This window comes from Ctenocephalides felis, unplaced genomic scaffold, assembly GCF_003426905.1.
Source record: "Ctenocephalides felis isolate EL2017-DRISC unplaced genomic scaffold, ASM342690v1 CF-g0.4_SCAFFOLD_03571, whole genome shotgun sequence".
NCBI classification, from domain to species: domain Eukaryota; kingdom Metazoa; phylum Arthropoda; class Insecta; order Siphonaptera; family Pulicidae; genus Ctenocephalides; species Ctenocephalides felis.
The window spans coordinates 24,066,604-24,085,573 of NW_020539725.1; the positions used below are offsets into that span (position 1 = coordinate 24,066,604).

The window sequence follows — 18,970 nt, forward strand, 5'->3', positions numbered from 1 at the left end:
AGACATGTTTGTAAGGCCCTTAGCTGGAGTTTACCCTTTATCAATACATGTTTAAACCTATGGTTATAAAAGTTAATAATTTTAAAAATATACAAAAAGCAAAAGAACGCGGGCTCAACTTATATAACTCTACAAGCAATGTTAATATATAGTTAAAATTTCAAACATCAAAATAAACATCAATATATTGGCTTGGGTAAATCGTTATTACACGAATAATACTAATATATAATTAAATAGGATAAGTATAAAATACTTCAGCTCGCATCTCAAAACACAATGTATATATGATTGAAGCTGTTGAAAAAACATATTTGAATTTCTTTTATCAAAGAAATAAAAGCATAATTTTGAATTTTTATTATAATTTTATTTTTAATTTCAAATAAATAAACAAAAACATCATAGTGTAAAACATGTAAGATTAACCTACATAAAAGAAACCGGTTTCAAACCTAGTATATCAAAGCATTTAATAAGTGTCATTGCTGTTAGTTCACAAAGCATTAGTCGATTCATATTTACTTTAACAATTTCACCTGCTTTATTTTTCTCTATGCAATAGCAATTATCATAAAACTCAGAGAAGGACGTAGCAACTTCATACATGTATTCGCACAAATGATGCAAAAATAAATCATGTGTTATCTTTATTAATACATCAGGGAATTTTAACAAAACTTTTCCCAATTTCCATTCTTTGGGATGTTCCAATGATACATCAATATTTTCAGCAGCTTGGATAATTTGTTCACGAATAACATTTGCATTTCGAGCAATTGAGCTTATGCGTGTATACTGATACAGCATATAAGCAGCAGTATTTCCTTTATCCTCTAACATCTTATCAAAGGAAAATACATATTCGAGATTTCTATTATGAGATAAATCAGCGTATTTAATGCAACCATATGCGACAGACTCTTGTGCTGCTTTCAATTGTTGTGGCGTAAGAACTGTATCCCTTCCTTTACTTTTAAGCACTGCATCTGTTTTCCTCAAACCCTCATCAAGAAGGTCAATTAACTTAACTGTGTCTCCAGATCTGGTTTTAAACTTCTTGCCATCTTCCCCTAAGACTACTCCAAAGCCGACATGATCTAAACGATGTTTACTAGAGTTTAAAATACCAGCACGCTTTGCACAAGATTCTATGCTTTGGAAATGTGTTGACTGACCAGCATCAGTCACATATATTAGCCAGTTAGCTTTTTCCTCTTCTATTCGGTGCTTAATAGCAGCTAAATCTGAAGTGTCATATGTAAATCCACCATCTGATTTAACAATTGTCAATGGTATTCCTTCCCCATGTTTCTCACCCCACATAATCATTCTTCCATTATCTTCTTCTAATAAATTTTTATTAGACAATTCTTTTACAAGCATTTCCATTCGACTTTGATAAAATGATTCTCCCCGTTCCATAATTTTAATGTCCAACCTATCATAAAGCTTTTGGAATTCTTTTCTGGACACATCACATATTAATTGCCAAGCTTTATAGTAATCCTCATCGAAAGCTTGTAATTTTACTACACAAGCATAGGCACGTTTTTTAAAATCTTCATCTTCATCAAACCTTTTTTTTGATTCCTTATAAAATGTCTGCAAATCACTAATTTCTGGGCTTTCAGTTTTAAAGTTCGGAAATTTATCTTGTAAATGGGCAATAAGCATTCCAAATTGTGTACCCCAATCACCCACATGATTTATTCTTAGAACTTCATGACCTAAAAATTCTAAGAGCCTACATATAGAGTCGCCAATAATTGTTGACCGTAGGTGGCCTACGTGCATTTCCTTAGCAATGTTTGGAGATGAAAAATCTACTACAACCTTTAACCTTTCTGATAATCGAGGAGGAGTAATTCCATTTTTCAACCATTCTTTTAGTATCTTATTGCAATATTGTCGACACAAAAATATGTTAATGAAACCGGCATTTGCTATATCTACTTTCTCAATTAAAGGACACTTGGGACAATTCTTGACAATAAGTTCAGCTATTTCTTTTGGAGAAGCCTTTATGCCTTGTGATTTCAGTAGTTTGCATATGGGTAGAGCAGAATTACACTGGTAATCGCCAAATGGTATCTGAGATCCAACCAATGATACAATGATTGGAGGGTTGGTTAAATCAGGATAGGACTGATTTACAGCTTTTCTGAATGTATCAGTTAATATTGTCAATATACTATCCATATTAGAATCACTGAGATCTTGAATTGCCTGTTTCAATATGGAAATTCGATGAGACAGTTTTAAGTTTTCATTTTTTAATGCATCCAGTTCGGTGGAATTTGCTGTTAAATACGGACCTTTTCCAGTAATCTCACAATATTGCATCAGTTCTTCGTACTGGCTTTTCAGTTCGTTGAACTTACTATATTGAATTGCCTCCATTTGAGACATGGCACTAAAATATATATAATGAAATTGTATTTTATTATATATATATATTAATGATAACTATAACAAATACCTAAAAATATTTAATAAAATAATAAGTCACTATAATCACACGATCAGACTACCGCATCATTATCTTCACGAGCCATGTGGGTGTCACGTCACACGTCAGTGTCACACATGTCATAAAGAAGAATGTCATGACACATCATGACTACTATTAACTTGCGCACAACGAAAGCTTATTGCCAACATTAACGAAAAGCGCTTACTTCATACATATGTATTCGCATTGACATTGACGCACACACTCACACAGACACGCCGATGCGTCATACGTCTGTCGCATTTATGTCAAATTATAAGAATAATTTTCGAATGTGTAAATGTTTATACTTTTAAAATATAATGCATTGTGCATTAAATATTGGTGGATCTCCATAAAATATGACGGACCTATATAATATTGTAACCTAACATTCAACCATAAGGAATACAGTTTAAAAGAATCAATATTTATTTTTTCATGTAACAAATATATATCTGCATTTTAATTCAATCCTTAATGTCTAGCTTCCTGCACATGATTCTTATACCACTCTACTGTTTTTTTAATAGCTTCATCAAAGTTAGTGAACTTAAAATTGGGATTCAACTTTCTAAGTTTGCCATTTGTTGCAGTCTTTTTATATTGTCCATCTGCTTTAGTTGTGTCAAATTCAATTTTGCCTTTGAAATCAAAAGCATTTGCAATTGATTTAGCGCAATGGCCTATTGATACCTCATCGCATTCATCCACTACAAATTATATAAAATAAATTATTAAATCAGATTTGAAGTTTTTCAGTATGATTTATTTATTCTTCATAAAACTGTACCTGATAAAATAATAGGCTCAACTGAATCATAATTTTCAAGTACCCATATAAATAACTTTGCAAGATCCAAAGAATAAATGAACTGCCGTAAAGGTTTTCCAGAACCATACACTGTGAAAACTCGTTCTGTTTCAGATACATTTTCTTGGTCCTATAAAATTTTATGAACATAAAACATAATATCATGAATATATATAAAATGATTCCTTTTTGAATATCAAACATTTATTAATAAAAATCAAACCTTTCCATTTATAACTTCATATAAACGCCTGATAAGGGCAGGTATGACATGGCTGGTTGTATTGGAGAAATTATCGTGTGGTCCGAAAACATTGCAAGGTATGACAGATGTAAACATGGAACCATACTGCTGATTGTATGCTCTATAACAATTGAATATGATAGTTAAGTGATGGAAAGCAATCACATACTACATGATACATTTTTCATTATATTTTCAAATAGTAACTTTTTCAATTGCAAATATGAAAAACATTAAACATCTTTAAAAATAAACTTCCAATTTAATAAAAAAACATCTATGCCATTTTAAAAAGAACTTGAATTGTGTAAAAAGAATTAATTAAAAACTTAACAAGTTGTTTTGCAATATAAATTTAAAAAGTCGTTTGTTACAATTAGCTAAAGTTTTTAGCACATTTATTTCAAGTAAATATATGCTGTGTTTAGTCAACTGAATCAAGTGCTTTTTATTTCATTTTTGAGCAAACTAAACATTTATTTTTTTCGATTGTGAAATATGATTAATTTCTATTTTATAACAACTTACTTATTTGTTATATCAATTAATCGTTTTGCATAACTATAGCCATAATTTGAAGGATGTGGTGGGCCATTATGAACCTATAACATTTTAGTCTTATATTTAGTATGCCGATGCTTGTAAATAAACCAAATTAAATGCCTTTATACCATAGTTTCATCAATAGGATATGTAGTTTTGTCTGGAAATATACACGTTGACAAACATGAAACAACTTTCTTAACACCAAACTCTTGACTCAGTAACAGAACATTGTCATTCATTAGCATATTTTTTCGCTGTAAAAGATATATGTTAAAATGAAGTTCATGTTGATATGTATTTAGGAAAAAAAACTTACTAAAAAATCTAAGTTATTGTTCATGTTGTGAAAGAGACCACCGACCATAGCTGCCAAATGAATAACATGGGTAGGTTTAACATCTTCAAAAAGTTTTTTAGTAGACGCTAACTCACTGTAAGAAAATACTCAAATTCATAAAGCGTCTGCACTAAATTGTTTGTAGATTGTTTATTGTGAAACACATGTTACATTTCAATTAATAACATTATGGTCAAAGGCTTTAATGATGTTTATAAGATATAAATTATACATTTTAAGCTTACCATAAATCTGCATCTTTAGATCCAACAAAAAACCATTGTTCATGTTCACGTGGATTCTGGTTTACAATTTCTTGAATAGCTTGGCCCACTAAACCCGTGCCACCAGTCACCAAAACCTTTTTTTCATACTGATTTGCCATTTATTTACTTTGAATGTAAAAATTTTTATAAAACATAACCTGTTCACAGAACTTTATGTATAGGTATGTGTTCGTATTTTATATGACACGTAAAACAACAGGTGTATAATTTAACAATGATATAACCGATGTGATAAGCAAATATCGAAGCATAATATAAATTTACTACTATACAAACTCATTTCTGCATACGTCAAAATATTGTAATGTGAACTGTCAAACTCAAGTTACGGTCAAGAAAATTATACATTCGTAATATATGAAAGCTTTAGGAAATTCTATTCTTGCTTTGTAAATTCATTTAAAAATATATGAAATACTAGAAAAGATTTTTTTTGTATAAACTTTCTAATGAAACTATCTCTGTAGTATGTAGTTTACAAAGAATATTACTAGCAAAATTGTGTTAACGTACGGTTAATGTTGTTTGTTTTGACTTGCTCGTTTCGCCGTTCGCCTTGGTCAGTATTTGAATTGAAAATATATATTGTGCAACTAACTTTTATTGTGAAATTTCAAAATAACTATTATAGTTCATTTATGAATAGGCAATCCGGAAAATTCTTGCGACTTCCTTATTTATAAATAAATGTTAATAATTAAAACTAATCGACAGACAAAATTTTAAAACTCTTTATTACTTTTACCAAAATTTTGAGAATCAGATGTGCTAAATTTATATATTAACTTTTGTAAGTATTATAGATCAAATGTAGAAATATTAAAATAAGTGCTTTGTGCGATCCTATAAATGAATATTTTATAATTTGAACTCAAAACTAGTGGTGTATGAATTCGCCAAAAACAATAGTTTCGTCAACACAAGCAGAATGTTTTTTGAATCATTCAAATCGGATGCTTAGTTCTCTCAAAAATTACTATTTTTCTCAAAGACTTGACTTGCCTTTGCCAAAAACTAATCACGACTTCTCCCTATCATTACAAATTGAATATTTTGTGGATCATTCAAATCGGATACTCCGTTCTCTCAGAAATTCGGTTTCCATTTTCTGCACTTTTCGCTCCGTATTTCCAAAACGGCTGAACCGCCTTTGCCAAAAACTAATCAGCACCTCTCCCTATCAATAGGAATCGAATGTTTTTTGAACCATTCAAATCGGTTGATCCGTGCGCCAGAAAACGTGGACGAAAAATTGTATCCATACATACATACACACACACACCTATTTTTTGTAAGATATGCCAAAATGTTCAGAAACCTTCAAAACGTGATAATATGGAAAAATTTTCAATTTTGATTTTTGGACGATTACTAACTTACCGTAGGAAGTTAATAATGCAATTTGGTGTCAATTTATTTTTAAATATTTAATCTAATATTTTGAATGGTAATACGGATGTTTTAGATAACAATTTTAAAGACAAACTTCAAAATGTTACCTACATATTATTTTCGCGCATTTTGCATAAATAAATAAATAAATAAATTCAAAATAGGAAAATTATTATCAAATAAAATAAAATAAAATGCTTATCAGTTTAGGTCCAGGGAAATATGGACTATCTTATAATTAATTCTTTATTGTCAAAAGCATATTTTTCACAATAAAATTCAAATAATTTTAATTATGCGGATTTTTCTGTAATTAGAATTGATAATCGGCATCTAGAAAAAATGAAAAAGAACTATTTTGATATTACAACAGTAATACTATTACCGAGAGAAAGACAAGAACTTAAGTCAGTGTTTGATTACAAGTTAATTATTAAAATTTCGTCAATCTCATTAAAAACAATTTTCATATTTTGTACACAATTATGACAATTTTTCAGATTTTGGTTTCATTTCAAATATAAATATTTTTATTGGTTATTCTTATTACTCTGCCAGAAGGCTTTTAACATTGGTGTGAGAATGCCTCTCCATTCTTTTGTATATTATGTTTTATAAAAAAATCTTTTTAGATTATATGTTTTTATTCTATAGTATCTTTAAATAACCTAATAAATTTATAACCTATTGTATCCAATTTTCATTTTTGCTCTTTACAACTAATTTCTTTATTCTACCCTTTCTTCTGGTCTTGACCAATTTTAATTATACTTGACTTGCTCATTTGTAATTTTATTCTAATTGCTTCTCATTTTTCTATTTCTAATTCAACTTCTCACATTTCTATTCAATTTTAACTCAAAATTTCAAATTTTATACCATTGCCAAGAATCAATTTGAGGATTGCTGGCTTGTAAGTCGGGCACGCTACTGACAGAGCTGTACCCGCCAATGTATAATTGAATTCGTGTTATTAGAATATTCAGTAATTTAATATGATATCTTCTTCAGTGCAATAAATCTTAATACAACACAATCTCTTATTTTATTATTTCCAGGACGCCTTCCCAAACCCGCGTTACGACTCTCGAAACATATTCGAGCTTCGAGTCGCAGTTGCCGTGCAGGACGTTCAGGACACGCCGCCGGTGTTCAGCTCTGCTCCCCCTGTAACCAGCCTTGCTCCGACGCTACTACCAGGAGATGTTGTGGCCCGTGTCAAAGCTGAAGATGGGGATAGAGGCAAACCCAGGCCTATCACTTATGGACTGGTGTCCGAGGGCAATCCGTTCACCACATTCTTCTCGATCAATGAGACGACTGGTAAGAGCCAATTGATTTATGATCAGTAATGTCATCGAGCTAATCCCAATAATATTTCATTGGGTTAAATGGCTTAGTAAACCAGTGTAACAGTATTCTTCTATGAAATAATTATTGATAGCTTATAATGGTTGACTTATGTACCTATGTAATTATAACAAGGACTGTTATACATTCTGGTACAATTGCACTTTGATTATCTTTTGTTCTAACGGAGCATTCAGTGCATTATATAAAGGTTTCCCCATCGGTATGGAAAAATCATTAAAATCATTATATGTTATCATTTTATTAATCTTACTTTTGTACTTTCTGTGTAATATTGGATAAACTAGGAGTTTAATCTAATTTTCAAATATTGCAATAAAATTATACTTTTCCTATATTTTACTTAAACTTCACTCACCAGAGAATGATTTGTAAATGTAAGTATTTTAAGGGCGGAAGTTCATATAGACGCATAAAAATAGGTCATATTTTAAGAACATTTTTAGACGTGATGGAATTATTTTATTGTTTTTAAACTTAAACACAACTTTATTTAACCCTTTTAGAATACAAAAAAATATTTAAAAAAATTTTGTTTTCAAAATGGAGGCTCAGGATAACTTTTTGTGGGCTGCCTCCGACGCGAGGTTCCAAACTGCTTCATTTCTCACTCATCAACCATCGATCTAAAAAATTTTTTTTTAATGTTTTCTTTTGAAAATATATTAATGAAAATGATAAACCTATAAAATTTAAAGAAAAGTATAAAATTCAATGAAAAACAAGCCTTTGAAAAAGAAATCTGAATTTGTGGCTATTTTTTTGACGTTTTGGACCCCAGAAAATACTTTATCAACGCGAAAGAACTAAAAATTTAGGTTTATCCTTCCGATAATAATATAAAGAAAGGCCTCACCAAATTTCAGACAAATCGATACATAACTTTTTGAGTTACAACACGAGCAGTTTTTAAAAATACAGTTTCGAGATAATCGCGTTTAAAGATTTAGTAAAGGAAAATGACCAGATTTAGTTACTTACCGATTAATCTGCAATCCCAGGTCCATACAATAGTCCTTTCTTATCTTCAAAAGGCTGATTTTCTGTAAGTTGTTGGTTTTTGCTAAGTTATTCGCGCCTCATCAGTATTATCAGCATATACTTTAGCATAAGTACCAACAGTCAAATTCAGAAGGTTCATTATTCTTAATATTGAACTAAAACCTTCATTAAATATTCTAGCTGCAATATATGGTGAAATTTCAACTACCCTTAGTCCACAATGTGGGTGTTTTAGTGATAGTCGCCAAACTGTCGCGTTGAAACTTTCATTCGCGTTATGCGTATGATCACCAAGGCATCCTTCAAGTAAATCATCTTTGGACAAATCTTCATAAATTGGTGAGAGGTGCTGTTTCATTTCTTTACCCAGTAATGGAGCTAAATCTACGTCTAGAGGATCTTGACCACTCGCACTTTCATTATGACTTGTTCTTGCGTCAATTTTTTCACCTGCTTTATCAGTAAACTGATTGCCCTGATAACGTCTTTTTTAGTGTTATTTTGTGCAATATTACTTCGCCTACCTTTTAGAAAATTCGGCATTTTTACGTATTGAAATGGACTGAACACTACGAATTTTCCAGCTAAACTAACTATATTTCTCGACTAGCTTTTGTTCGTATACCAATATTACACTTGTACTAAGGTACATAGAAGTCTTCCGGTTGTAGGACAAAAGAAGTATTTCTAATTATTATAATGGAAGAGACCCTTTCACTTGAAACTTAACAAATACGCTTGATTGCTTGACAATGTGCACTCCGACCCGCCCCGTTATGTTAGCTATAACTTTGTTAATATAAGAGATTTTTTTTCGACTCGCCAATATACGCTCAACATACTATACTTGCAGATTATCGAAAAAAAAAATCAATTTTTTGAAAATGCTATATGGACTTCCCCCCTTAATGCAATCAATTGCGTTTCTACTACTATTATATTTATATGTAACTAGTGCAGTTATTTATTTCAAAATGCCTAAACTTGTATTGAAAAAGCATTTATTTATGCTTTGGTATTCAATTGCAGCAGTAATAGATGATCAGACTGACGAACTAATATCAGATTCTATATGATCATTGTAATATACCTAACTTAGAAAGCGGTGAATTATAACAAAATTAAAAATATGAAGATCACATATAAAGATTTATTACATTCTCTGTAATACTTAATTCCACTCCTTCATATTTTTTCAACCCGTTCTGCAAATTATAGCTGTGCGCATAATATACAATACGTAATATGCACACAATGTAAGCGCACATATTACTGGGAATTATTATACATATTAAGGGAAATTCAATATGTCATTCATTGTCAATCTTGTGTCCTCGTAATAAATCGATTCATATATTAAAAAATTAGATAGCAGTAATAGGGTTGTTCATGATTTCAATTATAGGAGAAGTACGGACAAAATGACATGGAGTTTTTTCAAACGTTTTTAATCATCTTTGGTTCATTGATTACCAATTACATAGTTTACATCTTTTAAATAAGTAGGTAGTATAATAACATTCCTCGACAGAATTATGCAACTAATTTCAAAAACCAATGGTCCATATAGTACGGACCAAATGACATATAGGTTCAGGACATAATTTTAAGAAGATAGTTCATAAATTATACGTTCTCTTTGGGACATCAGCTCATGAAGCATAAGCCCAAAGGGAACAAATCATACATCGTAACTAGGGTTTGTCGGTTTCTAAAAACCGGTTTTAGAAAAACCGTTTTTTTGGCGAAAATTATGGAATTCGAAAACCGGTTTTTTAGCGAAAAAAGTCGGTTTTTACTGTATATGTGGAAAATGATAAATATAAAATAGAGATGAAAGCGTTTTAATTCTTGAAATCATATCGGTTCAATAGCATTTCATATCAGTTTGCAATGGTTCCCAGAAAGATTTTGTATATATTAATTTAGATTTATATACCAGTGTATATATTAATTTAAATCAGTGTAACTTCTTCTTGAAGAAGTAACTTCCTCTACCCTAACTTAAAAAAAGAGTTTCAAACCCTAGAAGCCACAAATAAAAGAACAAAAAACTTAGAACAAGTATGAGAGTATTTTCTATTTCAGGAAATTGTGTGAGTAAACAAAGGACACGTCTTTTTGAAATCATATTTTATTAAACAAAAAAAAAACAATTGGAATATTTAAAATTAATTAATTAAAATTGCTCGGAACAGACAATACCCGAGTTTAGCTTAATTGTTTTTAAAACTATAATTGATATTAACAAGTATGTATCAACGTGTATCTAACATTTTTTTATTTTATTTTAATTTAATGATTTTTTTTATTTAAAAATGTATTATTTTTATTTTATTCGAAAAATTTCCTTTCACTATCATAAAAATATTTTCATTCTTACATGTGAAAATGAAGCATGAATAACGAATAATTATTTTCAAAGTTATTTAATCAAGATAAACTATCATTTTTTAGTTTTACTAATTAAAATTAAAATAATTTTGTTTACTATCTATAAAATTAAACAATAAATATATTCAGTCAAATACTGCTCTAAATTACACTAAATTTGCGGATAAATTACAGAATATTTGATCAAAAATTTATTTTTTATATAAAATTCGAAAACCGGTTTTTTAGTAAAATTAAAATTCGGTTTTCTGAAATGTCGGATTTTGTATCTAATCGTAACCAACCTTCGCCGAGCTCAGAACGGGAAAAGAGGGTTTGCAACAAATGCAAGTCTCTTCTTTTTACCGGTGAATCCTTTGGTCTATTTTTAGCAATTATTTTTTTATATGTTTTAATGTTAATAGTGCTACATGAACTTTATAATACCCACGTGTATAAGGTCTGTGCATTTTGTCCATTGTTACTGTACTGCGTCATTTAATCAAAATTACAGCAATCATCTGTTTTTTGCAGAAAAAATGATCGAAATCACTAGTGCTGGCCTAGGTTCATCAATTTTGATAGAAATCATTACAAATAACGATAAATAAGTTCATAAAAAACATAAGAAAACCACACTCAAAATAAACTTTAAAAGGCTCGATATACGTTTGAACTAATTACTGTGGCAATGACTCTCAACATCTGACAGGATTGTGATTATGGCTTTCGTCACATTATACAGTCGCGGGAACGTTACTAAAACTAGCCAATTTCTAAATAAGGACACAGTGTAATTTTACAGTATACTATATTATAGTATACTTATTACATTATAATTATTATATTTTACAGTATATTTTTATAGTATACTATACTATTCCGAAAAATATGGCGAAAATGGAGTATATCGACAAAATTACACTGTGTCCTTATTTAGAAATTGGCTAGTTTTAGAGTTTATAGACTTAAACAATTTTAATTTTAATAGTATAGTCTTTGTTTCTTTAAATGTCATAGATATTTCATTAAATATAATGATCCTTTAATGTTTCCCATACCTGCAATATATTCTATTAATAAAATCATTGGCGCCACATGAAGCAGTCCGGCTTGTTGCGCTCTCGTAGCAAAAGTACTTTGGCGGGCACGTACCCGCACGAACGTGAGTCCAACATAAAAATAAAACTAAATAAGAAATATTGTGAATCTTAGGGGTCATAAGTCTCGCTCGGCCTTTGGACGAGGCCGCTGCCATATCGCACGCGGGCGCTCCCATCCTGATAACGGTGGTCGCCGAAGAGGTGAAGGTCAGCAGACAGGAGCCGCCCGCGCAAGCCAGCACCGTCCAGCTCGCTTTCCTCCTGCCAGACAGATCCAATAGCCCGCCGTACTTCGACAGCGATAGGTAAAGTTTTTAGATTATCTTTATAATAATAGTCTTTGCTCATTGTATTGTACCCCCTAAAGCTGTATGAGCTGTATGATTGACTTGAACCAGCATGTAGGATTTTATTAGTTACTTACTTACTTTGCCAAAAATAACTTGCTTTAATTATCTTCTCCGAATATCGTTAACTAATTTTATTTTTCTATATTTTATAATAGTTGCAGACGGTTTCAATATTTTTTTAGGAAATGTTATAGTTTATATATAGTGACGATGAGAAACGTGAACTCCGTATTAATTTTCTATAGCTGAAAGCAAAACTCAAAATTGATTTAAATGTTTATTTTTTCTTAGGGGAGCTATTTGTAACAGGGATAACTAGCAAAACGCGTTTTTCAAATAGAACTCAATTGATATTATAATTAACCCATAGGGTTAGTTATTGTAATCGTCCAAAAATCGAAATTGAAAATGTTTACATTTCTCGACGTTTTGAAGGTTTCTGAACATTTTGGCATACCTCAGAAAAAATGGATGTGTGTGTTTGTTCGCTTGTGTATGTGTGTATGTATGTATGAATATAATTTTTCGTCCACGTTTTCGGGCGCACGGATCGATAACATTCGATTCCTATTGGTAGGGAGATGTGCTGATTAGTTTTTGGCAAAGGCAGGTCCAGCCGTTTCGGAGATATGGAGTAAAGAGTGCAGAAAATAGAAATCGAGTTTTTGAGAGATCGGAGCATCGGATTTGAATGATCCAAAAAGCATTCAATTTGTAGTGACGGAAAGAAGTGGTAATTAGTTTTTGGCAAAGGCAGGTTCAGGGGTTTTGGAGATACAGAGCTCAATGTGCAAAAAATGGCAGTTTTTGAGAGAACTAAGCGTCCAATTTGAATGATTCAAAGAACTTTCTGCTTGTTTTAACAAAATAATTGCTTTTGTAAAAAAAATTATTCAAATTTTTTTTTTCAAAAAATTTTTTTTGTATATCGAAAATAATTCTGATTTTAATTGTAATTTTGACTTAAGTTCTAATATACTTTAAACAAATATTATCAACTTTGCAATTCAGTTCATATAATTCTTATAAATATTAGATAATGTTACAGTATTTATTTATAATAATCTATTTGAAAATAGATAATATTCTTCGAACATTTCGTTACGGTACGGGAAGTTTCAATAATTTGTCTTAAGGCATGATGCCATACACACCACTAGTTTAAATATTCTTTTTAACGTAATTAAAGAAAAATCGATTAAGATAAAATGGCAAGGTTGTAGATTTTTATTTATTTCACTATTCATAAAATAAGAATTAAATTAGAAACATGTTATGTTGATAAAAATTAATTATTAATTTATTATTAGCATTAACAATTCTATCAAAAACCTTACACTTGTATAGGTTTTTTAAACATTCGAATCAAAGTCATTAATTATAAAGGGTTTTTTTTTTTTCTAAAAAAGCATTTTTTTCCAAATGCACCTGTGGAAAGATTTCAAAGGTTTAAAATAAATAAGCTAAGATTATTTTGAGAAGTTTTATTATATTAAATATTCCAACATTACATTTTTTATCATGAGTTAAGATATATATATATATATATAATTTATATATATATATAATTTATATATATATATATAATTTATATATATATATATATAATTTATATATATATATATAATTTATATATATATTATTATATATATATATATAATATATTATATATATATATATATATATATATATGTATATATATAATTTATATACGAGTATATATATATATAATTAAATTGAAATATTTAATTAATATTTTAATCACACACACACATATATACACATATATATATATATATGTGTGATTAAAATATTAATTAAATATTTCAATTTAATAATTATACTTATAATTAGGTTGCAACTTTCTTCCACGCCACCCAGGAGGTGAAGTTGCCAGGCGCGTTTTTTTTAATGTGGTGTCGCAACAGAAACAGATACTTTCATTCATATTTACGTATCTAACATCTCACATGGAAACGGATATGGTGTAAATATTACTAAGTATCGACTTCTGCAGCCCTAGTCCACCTAATCTAACTTATAAACTAAATACATATAAACATAAAATTATCCTTAACTGAACCCAATGCACCGCGAAAAACTCCCGCGAAATGATCGAATGATCCCAAATATCGTCATTAAAAACCCCTTAGAACCTTCCGTTGCATAGAAAAAGTAAATTAATATAAATGTGTATTTTAGTACTATAACGGTGAGTTTAAAGTTATAAAAAAAGTAATTACATGATGTACCCCCCTCGATCCACCATGTAAAGACTTAGAAAACAACTTCATAGTTTCCCAGGCTATGAAGTGTATGGGCAAATCATTTTATGATTTGCTATAGTTAAATAATTAATGTTAAAATAAAATGCGCGAAAAAATTGGAAGGTTTACCCATTACCATCAGGCCTGCAAAATTGAAATTAAAATACGCGATTAACCCCAAAAAAAACAATGACCGAAAATTTTAAGCCCAATACGCCATCCCAGTCTGATCCTAACTGAAGATCAATATAATACAATAAAAATAATATAATATAACTAACAATACAATAACACTAATATAATATAACTAAAGTCTTTTTCTCACATTTCATCTGCATTTCATGCGTGCCGTGCAATCCTTCTGGTTGATCTTGAGTATAAAACTTCTTTTGATCCTGGTTGCGCAATTTTTTTTCTGGTTGGTATTGAGTATATAAATTCTGATGATCCTGTTTGGTCTTGAGTTCATAATTTCTTTGGAATATTCTTGAATAATTTCTACTTAAACAAGGGTAAAAAAAACACGAACATGCGACATAATAATATGGTAAACATGCAAATGGGGCCCCGGTAATATTATTATAAGCATAACTTATAACTAACTAAGATCTAATTACTTAATACTAATAATATTATTACTAGAAAACCTTTACATATGCACGTTCTCATCTGGTGGCCTTTTGGCAGTCCTGGTACATCAAATAGGTTCGGTGCAGATTTTTTTCTATGGATTGTAGTAGTAGTTTTATGTATTTGTTACTCTGGTAACTAGTGGCAGCCGATTCACGCTGAAATAAAAGTTTGTTTCAATAATTTCTTATATAATTTAGGATTTTATATCATCGTACCTTTCATTTCACTTCAAGTACTACATCTTCAGCAATTCTCCGTCCGGGGGACCCATTGTGCCACGACCAACAAATTTAAATTATTACCAAAATTAAAAAAAATAAGTTAATAAAAATAAGTACTTTAACAAATTTAAACGGGTTACTTACATCCATAAACGCGTATCAAATATAATAAAAAAAATCAAATTTAAAAAAATATATTTTAAAGTATTTATATAATCATCAATATATATAGTAAACAAATTTAGTAAATTATTTAGATGAAAGTACATGTGTTATTTACAGACTACAGTGCATGGAGTTGCGCCATTTGTGGGAAAAACTTTGCAAGCAACCATACACCCACAAAAAGTAATAAATTAATATTTATTAAATATATTAAATTAATTTAATATTGAAACGCGAACTACTCGAACCTATCGTGGGGGGTAGGCGATAGGAACGTATTAAAAATCGCGAAACGCGGCTTTAAAACTCGTTTTAAACGAGATCAAAATTATCCATCAAAGTCTTCGAACGAACAAAAAATCGGAAAAAACGGGGATGCAAATAAAGAAAAATGAAACTAAGTGAATATAAAAATTTAAATTATCATTTAAAAACTAATAAACAATACAATATAAAACAATTTAATGCACAATGAATCCCTGAAGTTGTCCGCTCCTGTGCAAAATATTGTTCGATATTAATACAAAAAAAAAACACTATAGCAAAAAAATATTAAAATATATAAAAGTGTGTAACCAATTGATTTTGATTTTAAGTCAATACAATATCGAGTCAAATCAAATCAATCAAAACAAAAACTTCATACCATGCATTCGAAAATAAATATATGAAGTTATTACATAATAAGGATTACTCAGACTTACCATTGGAAAGGTCACCTCGAGCTCCAAATACACAATGAAATAAAATGGTTTTTGGAGATGTTTTTATAGGGTCAAAAAGGTGCTAAATTTATGAATTGTTGCCAGATGGTATTAAAATTCCAATACTGTTATCGGATTAGTTTGCGAATCTAAAATATTGAGGGCGCAATAGGATAAATTTGTAAATCAGTATGAAGTCGTGTGTTGACTAATAAGAACACAATTATATTATGTATAGTCTATTTTCAATAAGTATACATTTTGCACTCATAAGTACTGTATATAGAAACTTGATTATACTTACTATGTATTCTACTGGTATGCTTGTTAATTTTGTCTTCTAACTCATCGTACGAGCAATAAGGGAAACATTACAAAATATTATGTAATTACCAAGTACGTAAATAAATGCATTGAATTATTGAGCTAACTATTACAAAGTAATAAACTTTGTCTTAATTATTGGTAATGGCACAATAAATCGAAATGAGATTCCTATCGAATACTTACGCTGTAAGTACCTTACTCCTATTGAACTTAGACCGCAATTAAGATATATCACTCGTAACTTTTTAAGCACATAAAGTTATTACACAATCTTTGCCGCTTGTCCATTTTTAAATGATTGGTAGATATAAATGAGTTTTAGTACTTAATGCTTTAATGAATTTTCTTTTTAATTAGCATTGGTAGGAGAACCATATAACGCTAAAGGGAAGATGTTTCCTATTATGTAATGGTTGTAATTATTTATGAATTTTTAAATTTTATTAACTTTTATTCAGCTTGAAAACACTTGTTCTTATGATATAGGCTTTTAGCCATTCTTCTCAATTCCATACCTTTTGTTTTGTCCTTATTATTGTATTAAAATTGGGCAATGGATTCATTAATTCGTTGAATGATTAAAATTACAGTAATATTATATTTTTGTTATAACTGTGATTATTAAGTTAGTGAGAAAGTTATATTTTATCAGCAAAAAAATTAATTGTATTTTCCCTTAAATTCTTAATATGCTAATTAATAACAGTACATTTATTATACCTACACTATAATAGGTAGGTATAAAAATAAACTAGTGGGGTGTATGGCATCGTGCCTTAAGGCAAATTGCTGGAACTTCCCGTGCCGTAACGAAATGTTCGAGGAATATTGAATGTTTTCAAAGAGATTATTATAAATATTGTAACATTGTCTAATATTTATAAGAATTATATAAACTGAATTGCAAAGTTGAAATTATTTGTTTAGAGTAAATTAGAAAATAAAATCTGAATTATTTTCGATATACAAAAAAAAAACTAAAAACAAATGGTACAATTTGTTTCCAAAATCAATTATTTTGTTAAAACAAGCTAAAAGTTCTTTGAATCATTTAAATTGGACGCTTAGTTCTCTCAAAAACTGCCACTTTTTGCACATTTAGCTCTGTATCTTCGAAATGGCTGGGCCTGCCATTGACAAGAACTAATAATCACTTCTCCGAATCATTACTAATTGAATGTTCTTTAGATTACTCAAAAACTCGATTTCTATTTTCTGCACTCTTTGTTACGTATCCCCGTAATGGCTGGACCTGCCTTTTCCAAAAACTAATCAGCGCATCTCCCTATCAACAGGAATTGAATGTTTTTTGAACCATTCAAATCGGTTGATCCGTGCGCCCTAGAACGTGGATGAAAAATTGTATCCATACATACATACACACACACACATCCATTTTTTCTGAGGTATGCTAAAATGTTCAGAAACCTTCAAAACGTCGAGAAATGTAAAAATTTTCATTTTCGATTTCCGGCCCATTACAATAACTTACCCTACGGGAAGTTAAAAAAATGTGTTTAAAATAATAAATAAATTCGATTCTTAATCTCAGGTCATCATCGCGGCCTTGAAATATTTTTTTTGTTATAATAATGTCCTATTTACAAAATTGATAGGTACAATTAAATAATAATGAACATTGAAATTAAAAAATAAATAATATTTACAGCTATGTCATACGATTGGATGAGAACAGTCCTCAGGGTACTACCTTATTTTTTCCTGACCCGCCTGCGCCGCGAGTCAGGGATGATGATCCAGGAGACAAAGGTGTTTTCTCACTTCAGCTGATAGGAAATAATGGAACTTTCGAAATATCACCAAGCGTTGGTGATCGAGATGTCACCTTCCTCATTAGAGTGAGAGATCCAGCAATGCTAGATTATGAGAAGATGCCAGTTCTATCGTTTCAGGTAATAAAATACCTAATTATTTTGTGGATTTCCTTAACTCGTCAATTTTTTAACTCTGTCAGATGTCGTTATTATTTGTCATGATATCTTCGAAATGCGATATAATTTTATACTTATTTTTCATATTTTAACTTTATTCATTTCTTTTATGAAATGACCAAAATTAAATGTTTAATTTGCAGATCGTAGCACAAGAATTGGGACCTACAACAAACTTGTCGGCTATAGCAAACGTAACAATCTTTTTAAATGATGTCAACGACAATCCGCCGGTTTTTTTGCAACCCGAATATCGTGCGGATCTTGCGGAAAATGCTACTGCTGGTACCAGAGTCATTCAGGTGCAGGCTAAAGATGAAGATACTGGTCCTGGAGGAAGATTAAGATATACTAGAATATTGGGTAAATAGGATAAGTCTTATTCTCA

General features: G+C 30.0%; 3 protein-coding genes across 5 annotated transcripts in view; 1 reads left to right on the plus strand and 2 right to left on the minus strand.

Moving 5' to 3' along the window:
- LOC113385823 (cadherin-86C-like) overlaps positions 1 to 18,970 on the plus strand; it is a 62,835-nt gene that overhangs the window by 36,226 nt on the left and 7,639 nt on the right. Inside the window, exons 6-9 of the mRNA XM_026623652.1 lie at positions 7,173 to 7,437; positions 12,076 to 12,268; positions 18,300 to 18,543; positions 18,726 to 18,945. Of these exons, the coding sequence (XP_026479437.1) occupies positions 7,173 to 7,437; positions 12,076 to 12,268; positions 18,300 to 18,543; positions 18,726 to 18,945 (922 nt within the window). The remainder of the gene's footprint in view (positions 1 to 7,172; positions 7,438 to 12,075; positions 12,269 to 18,299; positions 18,544 to 18,725; positions 18,946 to 18,970) is intronic.
- LOC113384527 (probable arginine--tRNA ligase, cytoplasmic) lies at positions 430 to 2,564 on the minus strand. Of its 3 annotated transcripts, none has more exons than XM_026622259.1 (2): positions 2,483 to 2,564; positions 430 to 2,416 (listed from the first exon to the last, which is right to left on the minus strand). In XM_026622259.1, exon 2 carries the CDS (start codon positions 2,410 to 2,412, stop codon positions 430 to 432), a length of 1,983 nt encoding a protein of 660 aa, XP_026478044.1. In that variant the 5' UTR covers positions 2,413 to 2,416; positions 2,483 to 2,564. The 3 variants fall into 3 exon arrangements, with proteins under 3 accessions (XP_026478044.1, XP_026478043.1, XP_026478045.1); XM_026622258.1 differs by having other exon boundaries at positions 2,535 to 2,554; XM_026622260.1 differs by lacking the exon at positions 2,483 to 2,564 and having other exon boundaries at positions 430 to 2,229; positions 2,319 to 2,416.
- On the minus strand, positions 2,959 to 4,998 carry LOC113384529 (probable GDP-L-fucose synthase). The gene is made up of 7 exons (XM_026622261.1): positions 4,681 to 4,998; positions 4,415 to 4,529; positions 4,224 to 4,352; positions 4,081 to 4,154; positions 3,532 to 3,673; positions 3,288 to 3,438; positions 2,959 to 3,207 (listed from the first exon to the last, which is right to left on the minus strand). The coding sequence occupies exons 1-7, from the start codon at positions 4,818 to 4,820 to the stop codon at positions 2,972 to 2,974; spliced, it is 987 nt and encodes a 328-aa protein (XP_026478046.1). The 5' UTR covers positions 4,821 to 4,998; the 3' UTR covers positions 2,959 to 2,971.